Here is a 12,250-nt window from a genome sequence, read left to right as displayed (position 1 = left end):
TATATCGTTTTTTTTGTACCTGATAATGTTTTATTTTGTTTATATAAATTAGACTATAAATACATAATGTGTATAATGTACCTTTGATTTATTTTATGATTTATTGTTATAGTCAATTGTAACGAATAAGATAATTTTTTTAGCTTTCAATGGTTTCCTGAATAATCTTAATAGTTCATATAACCGTGAAAACAGTGTTGACAAATGCAATTTTTAGTTTTTATTTGTGATTTCTTTACTATCTAGAGTAATTGAGCATCTATAGTACTAGTTATTTAACCCTTTAGTTAGAAAATAATATTGAAGTTGCACGTTATTTTTAATGCAGATTTGTTTCAAGAAAAGATATTTTTCATTCAAATAAAAATAATCAATCGTAGTTTCATCAAGGGGGTAGCGGTCAGTTGTACTCCCCGTACAATTGTGTTAAATTACATAGTTGGTCAACTTTTTTGCAAGCGCTTCAAAATTTCGAATACCATTTTTTCGCGACCCAATTTATTGAAAGATTAAACACATACGGAAAGCCATATTCATAGAAAATCTAAACCACTCTATAAAGAGATAGAAGCGCTCTATAGAGTCGGACCAAAAATTACGTCAATCGAATATCAAGCTTCTATAAACTATTCTCCTTGAATTTAACAGTATAGTCGAATTACTATCATCAGATTTTAGATTAATAGAGAGTATGGATTAACTTGCAGTTTTACGTCATTAAAATCTGAAGAAAATGAACAGAATTGTAGGCAAATAACTCTTTAATTTTGTACCACGATGTTGCACCGAAATACAATTCACTACTAATTACTGAATTTGGTCAAAAATCATTTACCAGATATGACATTTGCAATTTTTTCCTGTTCCTGCAGATAAAGTGGACATTAAAAAGATAACGTTTTGCAACCATAGAGGTGATAAAATAAAAATAAAACGCCGAGTAAGCTGAATACTACGTCTAATGATGCATTCCACAAAGTTTTTGCGCATTGGAGTAAACGTTGGCATAAGTGTATTAAATCTGATAAGGACTACTTTGAAGGGAACAATATTAATATTTTAGAATACATACATTAGTCTTATATTGTCCGAAATAAAAAAAATAATTTAATATAATTTTCAGTGAATCAATTGTAGATACATTTAGAATATATTTTATAATCCTTTCTAAAATACGTCATTTATCCAAATACATAGTATTTTTCGTTAGTTTTGGATAAATACTGCAATGCTTATACTTTTCTAATTTCGTAACAAAGTAAGTTTACATGAATATTTTATTAAATAATAATTACGTATACACATACTGATATTTTTTTTTATTAAAAAATGATTTAATCGCGCTCGCGTTCAGTGTCGTTTCTACACTATCATTATTTAATGATATATGATGACGGTTCTGAAATGATGATGCAGGCCCCCTAGCCTGGAGCACACTCCAGGGTGTATAATGGTAAGTGGACTTCATACCTGAGGTGGCAAAACCAACACCGGACTCTCGCCATTCGGGGTACGAAAAGAACCCCAAATGATCTCACGTCGATAAATTAGTGCGGAAAGATACCTGCTTGCTATGTTTTTTAAAATAATCACTAGATGTAGATATTAGTCGTGCGCTACAATATTTTGATTGCCAACATATTGGCATCAAATACATGTGTGGCGAAATACCGAATTATAGATTTATAATTGTTTTTAAAATATGGTATCCTTATGAGCGAGTTGTATTATATTAGAAGCTCGTATGTGTCAGTAAAATGCGTGTATAATGTATTACAAATACATACACACATTTGATACACATATTTTTAATAGCAATTAGGCATTCTATGGCGAAGCTGGGTCACGCGGCTAGTAGATATCAATATGAAGATCACAATCCAACTGACATGTTTGTTAAAGTAAAATAAAATGTCTTATATATATAAATTATATATTTATTGATTGTAAATCTACCGTTGCATTATGATAAGCGTTAACCCAAATGCGTTACAATGAGTTAAAAACAATAAGCAACTATTAAGTAAGTAGTCAGTCTGTAAATCAATGATATATATGGTATTATTATTACAGATTATAATCAATATATGTCACTATGCATGATTTAGTTAAATTTTATTTTAATTATTCCTCCGTGAGATTAGAAAAATATAGGAAAACATAATATATGATCATTGGTGGGAATTCTAATTATATAATAATCACTAATTGCGATCTCCCAGATAGAAATTGAAAAACACTAGGGTACACATGTGATTCGAATTTTGAATGTCTTTCAAGTAATAATCACCTCTGGTTCATGCTTTTAATTCAATTATATTTATATTAAAATTTCAATTATTAAAATTAAATAGTTTTATATTTAATTCATATTTAATTATATTAATAGTCAATAAATACATTTATGATAAGGAATGTTATTAGTTGTGAATATTCAGTTTTCTGTTTTGTATCCTTCCATCGTTAGAAATTATCGGTTTGTTTTAAGACATCGCTGGATCGGAGGCTGATGAAAGGGCTAAGATGTGCAGAATGAGGGTAGACGATCTTTGGACACCGGTAATTTGTTCTCAATTTGAATTTTGCACCTGCCATCATCTTAAAACTAAGAGTACAATTGTTACAAACGAGACGCTTATTAGAATATAAAAACATATTTTATATCTTTGGACTGTTGGATGTTGATTTTTTGGTAATATACAATAATAAATTTAACTAAATTTTAATAAAGTTGATAAATGTTATTGTAATCTTTAAAAAAAATTTAAAAAGTTTATTATAAAATTATACGTACTTAATAATATTTATAATTAAATACAAGTTACTAGTTTATAAAAAGTAAATTTAAATTACTGAAAGAAAATTAATATTAAGTTAAATATTTATTTATCATTTTAATTAACTAGAAATCAATTTTATTCAAAGAATTTTTAATTTCTCCCCTCTACAGAAAAATATGTTAATGCATTTCATATTTAAATTCAAGTTTAGTTCTGTCAAATTTTGTCAAGAAAATTAAAAATATACTGATTTTTTTAAAAGTGTTATATATTATTTTTAAAATGATTGGAAAAGGTGGTAACAATTTATTTAATAGGCACAATTTACGAAAAATTGGAATATTATTGTATCAGAATGCGGCGCTTGGAAGTCAGAGTCTTTGCTGTTGTGTCGAGTTGTATTTGTTGGCTGGGTGCTGGTGGAGTAACTGCGAGTGTAGTCTTAATGTTATGTTCTTGTGATGCGCTTCGGAGGTCTCTTGAAGATCTACATCTACCACTTTGTACATCTTCTATAATATATCGGTCGTTCGAGACATCTATGGCGAATCGCAGGTGAGGATATTTACGAACCAATTGCATCGTTTCTTGACCACGTAAGATAAAACATGGTCCAGGTGGCTACTAAAGCGATCTGTAACCAGAGAGTTCGAATAACAATGATAATAGTAGCATTTTTTCATTGTTCAAGTGGTCGTTTTGGTGACTTTTTCATTTGTGATAATTGACGCAGATGATTAAATAAACAATATTTTATAAAAAAAATCTAAGAACATCGCACATTTTTTATATGGGGATCAGCAAAATAAAACTCCATATTTGTCAAGCACTTACTCTAACTTTATCTTAGATTGTTTGGTTTAAATAAAGATAATAGTCCACGGACCCCAGGTTTGGAACCCCTGCTCTAATGCTATGTTTTAAAGACAGTAAAAGTAAGTAAGTTAGATTTTTGTAATTTTTCATCACATTGAATTATTTAAAATATTATATTATTTTATTTACCTATTCTAATTGGACACATCTCCCCTTTATTGATATTTTTCACCTTGATGGTTCTTAGGTCTAATTGGCCCCGGGGTTCGGCGGAGCGGTCCGTTGTTTACAAAGATTTTATAAAGAACAAATATTTATGTTTCAGCTTAACCCTTGTTCATGTGTGAGGGTGTTGGTTGTTATTATAATAACTGTAATTATCGCCGCCATTTTGTCATTGATTTAAACGATATTCGAACTTGGATCGATGGAACGCCGAAACGAGCTACCTGTACTGAATTTTGCACCTGTAACATGTAAATTGATATCTACATATATTACGACAGTATAAATATAATCTTTTCATCGCATACACAGAAAAGTTCAAAGAGCCTAATAGATTTACATGTGTTTGTATTTCACTACACCTATTTTATTAAGGAATTTTTCAGTGAAAATGAAAAATTTAAAAATGGTTTGAAGTCCCGAAATTAATAGCAAATTTTCGGTTAATTTAGTCAATTAGCTAAAAAAATTGCAAAATATTGTGATACATATCGATCCTAATTGGAGGTTCTAATCTGATTATTCGAATTAACGAATATATTCGCCCATTTTTTGAACTATTCGTTATTTGAATATTTGTCTAACTATTCGTTTATATTTGTAGTGAAGTGTTTACTTATCATTTTATCTTAATGGCATGTACAATTATGTAATAGCATGCAAACAAGCTGCCGCATACAAAATAATGAAAGAAATAACAGTGTAATCAACAATATTTCAGAAATTACTCATATTTTAGAGTTAATTTTGTGCTGCTGTGAACATTCTCAATTGTTTTTTTTTATCTGTTTAAGTCAATACAAATAAAATGTTTAATCTAGTTTTATATGTCAATATATTTTGAAACCTGTATAAAATTTTTGACATTGGTATTTTTTTATTATATTTATAATCATCATGGTTATAAAAATTTGAATTTTTATCTAAAAGTAGACCAAGTAGCTCGAAATTAGAGAATTATTTCTGTGATTAATATACGTAAACTATCTCCAGAGATGGTTTAAATATATTTATGAAATTTTTGTTCTGTGCACAATTTACCTCGACTATGTGATAGCGAGCTCGAGGCACTCTCGGAGACAAAGACGTCATTTCAGCTTTTTCTAGGGGGCAAAATGTGGCCAGTCTGTGGGCATTTTATAAAGATTTGTAGTATTTCATTTAATGCATTTTTTGGCCAAATTCAAGGGGAGAGGGGCAAACGCCCCACCCAAATAACGTCTCTGCTCGGAGACATACGAGTGTTGCGTTCATTACTTGGATTCTGATTGTTGGTGACATCGGAGATATCAATTATTATTTATTTATTTATTTTTATTTGTAAGGCAAGCATTTGATATTATAATTGCCCAGCTATCAGTAATTAGTTGCTGGAGAAGCTGGCAGAACCACATATTGACAAACAAAACGTCCAAAAGTGGATCTAACGAAAGTATCAAAACTGCTTGATAAATATATGTTAAGGTTCTATTTAAAGATTATCTCTAAGCTATGTATATAAGACTTTAATACTAAATTATAACAGTATACTTATAATACTGTTATAATTTAGTATTAAAGTCTTAAGCCGAGAATAAAATAAAGTAAAAAGCTGTTTGATGCTCTACCCTATACATATCTTTAGTCACTGCTTTTATTACAGTGATCAGCTCTATTTTAAAGAATTAAATTATGTGTCGAGCTACTTTAAAATAAAGATAAGTTGTATGATATACTTATGATTCGAAGAAGAAGTTGAAAAATAATATTTTGTGAATGAAATAAGAAAGGTTTTCATTAAAATGTTATTGAATGAATTTTTCACACATATGTATATATTCATTAGTATATTCATAATAAAGCCAAACTTATAGTGGTAGCTTTACGAATATATTATATAGTATATACCTACTGAAAAATTCACTAACGTGTAATAATCATCCTCGTTATACCATATAATTTTCAAATTTATCTTGACTCGTTAACACATTAGTGACATGCGAACTTATTTACATAAAATTCAAGTGTTAAACGACTTTTAATAATCTTGAAATTTCGGGCTTATAACGTGGTGTAAATTATACCTGTTTTAAATAATGAGTATAACGACCTTGTACATTAAGCTAGGAATTGAATGTAACGGAAAAATGGGACCTATTCACAACGAGGAATAATGGTTCAATTAGCGGCTTGTCCTTTGATAGAAAAAACCCTATTCATTTTGCTCCTTAGCTGTATCCTTGGAAAATTACGTAAATATTTGCCTTTTCGTCGGCATTGTAAATATTTATTACGGTAATTTGTCCAAATGTCTTCAGCACTTTGTCGGCAAACTTTTCTTGGGGTTTATTTTACAAAGGCATTTATTAAAATGCAAAGGGCATTTATGGTTACGTTTTAATGCCAATTGGAATGCCGTTAGAATAGATACAACTTAACAGTGTTTAGATATTTACAATAGTGAAGAAATGGATGTATTACCAATTAAGTATAACGGACGCATTTATTTACTTTTGTATAAGATGCAAAAAATATTGTACTAATATTTGTTATAAATGTTTGTAAATAGAAACAAATGTTATGAAATCTGTTAATACATTTAAATATTAAATTAAATTACAATGACAGTTATATTTAATAGTTTGGGTAAGTCTATTTTATTGTTTAAAGATATGTATATAAAACACGAGTATTTCCATCGATGATAAGAAAGGGGAATAATATTTAGTCTAAATTGCCAATGGCAATGAAAAGTTTTAAATTAGATTAAAATATCGTAAAAACTATTTACTGCTATATGGTTATTATATTAGAGTTGACTTCAGTATAAAGTATTATTATATTTTAGTGTGACAGTGTATTTTAATGGATGTGGTAATATTAAAGAAACGTCATATATAATGATTTTAATTAGAGTTTTAGTTTAGTTTGTAGTCGATTTTGCTCAATACTCAGTATGCTAATGACAAAGAAATAAAATAAAAATTTGTTCACAGTATACTCATGGATTTATAAGTTATTTGTAGTACCATTAAACATAAAACTAATATTCTTATATTGCCCTTTATTTGTATTTGTCTTAATGTTTTAACTAAAAATTATATTACTTTAACTAGGACTTAAGATTTAACAAAAATATACTTGAGATAAGAACAAGAGAGCTTTCATATACTTTTTTATTTTTATAGTTTTGTTATATTTACGTGTACTAGCTTCACGATTTCGTGTCTTCAAAGATCATTTGAAAATAAAGTTGAGACAGAGCAGCTTGCGTTTTGCACAACTATTTATTATCATGAGTTTAGGTTTCAACTGAGGATGTGGACGACATTGAGCGATTGTCACAGAATCAGTTACTTCCAGTATAAGGGAGCAATGTTAGAAATTCATTAAATGCGTTTAAAGTGAGGGGACAGTTCATTGAATTATTCAACAACTGGGGAGCAGTTCCATGGCAACAGAAAACCGTTATGCTTGAAAATTACTAATACTTCACTTAGTTTTGCAAAATATTACCTACGTTAGTTTTAATGTCCATTATATTTTTACAAGCAGTAAATCAAAATGTCTCTATGCACTGTTTCTATAGAGTTTGAATAAAAATATGAATTTTAAAATTATGTAATAAACATATGTATTTACTTATCATACTTTAAATTCAGTTCCTTTGCAATATCCCACCAAATCCTGCCTTTGAGCTTCGATTTCATGTAACCAGCATGCTCTGCATTAAATAGCATTTGAGGTGACGGGTGGCAATTAGATACAGATTGAGCCGCAGTAGTAGTATTTTTCATTGACGATTTATAGTTATATGTTTATTTATAAGTGTGCGAGGCACGCACCGGCGTGCGAACCCGCCAAGGTTGCCACGAGAAGACTGTGTCAGTGCTACCCGAGTGCTGGTAAGTTTTATAAGATACATTTAAATAGACCCTTACACTTTCTTACCACCTCTATTAATTTCTCTTCTTCCATCTCGATGAACGAACAACTAAACATTGTCGCGTCGCATTCCCAAATTGCGCTAGCCTATTAATTTCTGCATGTCACAAAAAACGTGTTGTGCTGCATCGCGTCTCGCGTGCTACACGCGTCACAATTTGCGCCTTGCTTAATAACAAACGAGTGTAGTCTCGTCGTTTTCAATGCAAAGCTGTACAAACAATCCTTCATTGTGTGAACGACTTCTGATGTTAACTGCTCTAATTATGCATCGTAATGATCCATTTCAAAAGATCCTAAAATGCATTATATATATAGATATTTTCTTTATAATAAATATAAAATTCTTCTTTTTAGCACAATATTAGATTTTAAACATAAAAGTTCTTGCCACTTCTTCATCGCTCTCCATGGCTCCTCCATCGCCTATCAAATTACTCCGGAGCCACCATTGCCCACCGAGATTAATCTATCGCCCACCAGTGGACAATATTTCTCACTTTGAGAACCTAAATATTTAATAATAATGAGCCTGTGTCCGTGTATTAAGAAGGGAATGGGGTTTTTGAAAGGGGAAACTCGTTATTTTGCTTTATTTGCACATTTTTATTTAATTTAATTTTTATTATGCTTATCGTTAAATGTAAATATTTAAAAATAATTATTGATCTTTTTTTAAAAATATTTTATAATTAAAAAATAATGCTTAGTATGGTTAACGATTTTTTTTTCACATGGCAACATTTTACCAAATGTCAGTTGCGCTCATATGGCTGCGTCTAAATGAAGTTCGTTTCTAGAATCATCGTCAAATAAAAAGTATGTTTATATTTTAATAAAACCTTTATGAATATTGTAAATTAACCAATGATACATAGTTTAAAATAAAGTTATCATTCTAATCGATTGTTTTAATATTATCATGACATTTTGTTCAAAGGACGATTCTGACAATTTAATGTATTTTTTAGAATAACTGTAATAAATATTAGACAAGATGCCGTTGCGAAAAAAGGTTCCGTACAGCGGAAAAGCAAAGAAAATACAATTGCAAAAGAAAAAAATGAGTATGTTATTATTACACAATTAGTATTACGTAAATGCTGATTAATTTTATCGCACATTTTTAATTGAATTATTTTCAGGTAAAAATTCTAATTTCTCGATTTATATGAGCAAATTGAAAGATTCGTCTGATGATGAAAATTCAGAAATCAACGTCGATCATTCATATATACACAAGGGGACGTCTAATCGTTATGCTTTGAAATTACATCAAGAAACTGACTCAGAAGTAAGATATAAGAAAGAAATAGCTAGGTGATTATAGATTACAGATATTTTTGTATATAAAAATATAAATGTTTTATTTATATGTATATTGCTATTTACAGTCAACAAATTAACCTAGTTGAAAGGAATTGTTTAGAAGTAGGTAGTGATGTTTACTATCCGACTGGTTTAAATTTTCCCCGTAGACCACCATGGACTATGAGTATGACGCGTCAAGAGTTAGACATGCGAGAGAATCGTTATTTTACAGTAATATATCATATAAACAAATAATACATTATGTATGTAATATAATAATTATAAATTCGTATTTTAGGAATACCTCAAATATATACAGAAAAAACTCGAGAACGAACATACAGTTTGTATAGATAAAAATATTGAAAATTGGCGGCAGCTTTGGAGGGTAACTGAAATGTCTGATGTATTATTATTCATCGTCGATATTAGATATCCGGTAAGATAAATGTTTATAAAATATATGTTGTTTTTTATTATGTTGATCTAATCTAATTATGTATTTTAGAATTTACTCTTCCCACCATATTTCTATGAGTACATTGTCAAAGAAATAAATAAAGAGTTGATTGTCGTATTAAATAAGGTGGATCTTGCACCACCGCCTTTAGTTGCAGCGTGGAAAGGCTATTTCGAAAAGCAATATCCAGGATTGAAAATTGTGATGTTTACTTCGTTTCCTTCTTATAATATGTCTGGAACGGGTGGTGAAAATTGTAAATTTCTCTATAGATATTATTGTTATTATCTTAATTTTATTTTATATTTTCTTTAATGCTTTTCAGCTTCTAAGAATAAGAGAAGGAAGGGTAAGCTTAGAATGGCAGCTGAAGGAGCACGTAAACTGCAAGAAGTATGTCAAGAGATTGTGCAAGGCAATTTAGATTTGTCAGATTGGAAAGAAAAAATTGCCGACGAAATGAACGAAGAATATGAAGACTTAGAAATCGAGAAAGTCATTAGTGAAAAAGTCGACACTTCATTCTTCGAACATCAGAAGTATAAAGAAGGAATTTTGACAATTGGATGTGTGGGTCAACCCAATGTTGGAAAGTCTTCGTTGATTAACGCCCTCATGGGTCGCAAAGTAGTCTCCGTTTCTAGGACTCCAGGACACACTAAGCATTTTCAAACCATATTCTTGACTCAAAACGTCCGATTGTGCGACTGTCCCGGCTTAGTGTTTCCATCGACGATTCCAAAAGCGTTGCAGGTTTTGCTAGGCAGTTTTCCAGTTGCCCAATTGAGAGAACCATACACCGCCATCAAATATATAGCGGAGAGAGTCAATTTGATCGAATCGTTGAAGATAAACCATCCCTCAAAAGAGGAAGAATGGTCCGCTTTGGATATATGCGAAGGTTGGGCTAATAAGAAAGGGTTTTTCACGGCTAAAGCAGCGCGTCCAGATACTTATAGGGCTGCTAATCATTTATTGAGAATGGCTCTGTCAGGGCAAATCTCCTTGTGTTTAATGCCTCCCGGTTATGTTGAGAAAGAAGGTATTGCTTCATTTTATTTATGATAATTGCACATATTTTTATATATTAATATTTTCAGCTGAATGGGAATCTTGCGCCGATATTGAATACATCAAATATATACTGGCAAATAAAGGCGAAAATCGATCGGATTCGAACGATTTAGAAGAAGAGAGCTCATCAAGCGATTCAAACGAGCAAAGCATCACTGATCATGAAAGTTCTTCAGAAGAGAAGCAAGGGCCTACGACTACAGTCAGAAATCGTTTCCATCTTCTCGATCTTACGCCAAGTGATTAAATTAAGAAGCAACTACTTAATAATAAAAGTATTTATATCAACAATGTTGATAGTTTGATCAACATTAAAATTTAGCCAATGCAATCTCTTCACGTGCCTATTTGATTCTGAAGTTTTAATTCCACATCTTTCATTCCCAATTCTAAATACATATTTTTAGATGTACTGGTAATAAATAATAAATGTTGTGATCTATTATATGTGAGTGAAATTACAAATTATAGTGTAATGATCATTTAGTTTTTGTCTTACTCTTACATACTCTTAAACATAATGTATGATTACAAAATTAAAAATAAATACATATTTTAAGATATATTCTTGTGAATGAAAATTATTTTATAATAATTCATCCCCGGTAGCCTAACATGTGTGCCATGGACCGGACAACCATTAACCCCTTCCCGATCATGCCTGTTTGTAATTTGTATTTTGTGAATTCTCATCTTAAAAATCAGCAAATTTCTCGAAAAAACTATCATCGGTTTTTTTTTTGTAAAAATAAAATTTGTACGAATATTTTAAAATGTTTTACAACGGCTGCATATTTTTATTAGCTGCATAGTAAGGGTGGGTCTGTGCAAGATTTAAAAAAAAAGTTATCTAATATAGTAGTGCTTAAAGGCCAGTGGCTCTTGTGCAGGAACGTAATTTATCTTCTTCCAGGGAAGGGGGATCAAATAGTAATATCGGTAAGGATAGCTATTATAATTTTTAATCATATTGTAATATTCAAGTGCAGTGCAGTAGGAACGCTCCTTAAAAGCATGAAGAAATTACAAACTTAAGCGCACGATTCAAAACGAATTTCTATTTGACTGTCAGATACAATAACTGCCTGTCATCTGTTAAAATATACGCGTTCGACTAAAAATAGTTAATGTTTGCTAAGAAATTTATTTAGAGAATAATTAAAAAAACGCATATATAATTAATATGTCGAATTACTACCAAAATAGAATAAAATTCTATTGGATTCACAAGAACTGAACCAGATCAACATTATAAAACAAATCACATACAAATCCAGATTGGGGGTAAAACATTAAGAATTTGGAATGAAAGTTCCATATAATCCTTAAAACTTTAAGGTGGATTGTTTGCAAACATAGAGCTTTCTTTTTATTTCACTGGTAATACACATTCCTATATTTTAACTGTAACATATATATACAACATAGTGAATTATACAAATGTTTTGCGAAATGCTACATCTGTCTGTATTTCTTCTTATGCTTATTTCCCCCTGAGAAATGAGTTGGCTTAGTTTGTTTTTGGACTAAGTTTTAGAAAAGAAAATATACGTTTCATAGCCATTTTAGGGTACCATATAATTTCACTAACGCCTATCAGTTAAATTGTATTTTCGCTACTAGAAATGTATATCTACTGGTGAAAATATATTTTGACTTC

The 12,250-nt window shown here is 30.2% G+C and overlaps 1 protein-coding gene across 1 annotated transcript; it reads left to right on the top strand.

Moving 5' to 3' along the window:
• Positions 1-8,100: 8,100 nt before the first annotated feature.
• Positions 8,101-11,153, top strand: Ns4 (Nucleostemin 4). The gene is made up of 8 exons (XM_088184594.1): positions 8,101-8,564; positions 8,717-8,812; positions 8,891-9,065; positions 9,140-9,287; positions 9,355-9,495; positions 9,565-9,772; positions 9,842-10,558; positions 10,617-11,153. The coding sequence occupies exons 2-8, from the start codon at positions 8,743-8,745 to the stop codon at positions 10,835-10,837; spliced, it is 1,680 nt and encodes a 559-aa protein (XP_088040720.1). The 5' UTR covers positions 8,101-8,564; positions 8,717-8,742; the 3' UTR covers positions 10,838-11,153.
• Positions 11,154-12,250: the final 1,097 nt, after the last annotated feature.

This window comes from Plectrocnemia conspersa, unplaced genomic scaffold (assembly GCF_051122295.1).
Source record: "Plectrocnemia conspersa isolate PC_06_02 unplaced genomic scaffold, ASM5112229v1 ptg000004l, whole genome shotgun sequence".
In the NCBI taxonomy this organism is placed as follows: domain Eukaryota; kingdom Metazoa; phylum Arthropoda; class Insecta; order Trichoptera; family Polycentropodidae; genus Plectrocnemia; species Plectrocnemia conspersa.
This window is presented reverse-complemented; position numbering and strand designations above follow the sequence as displayed.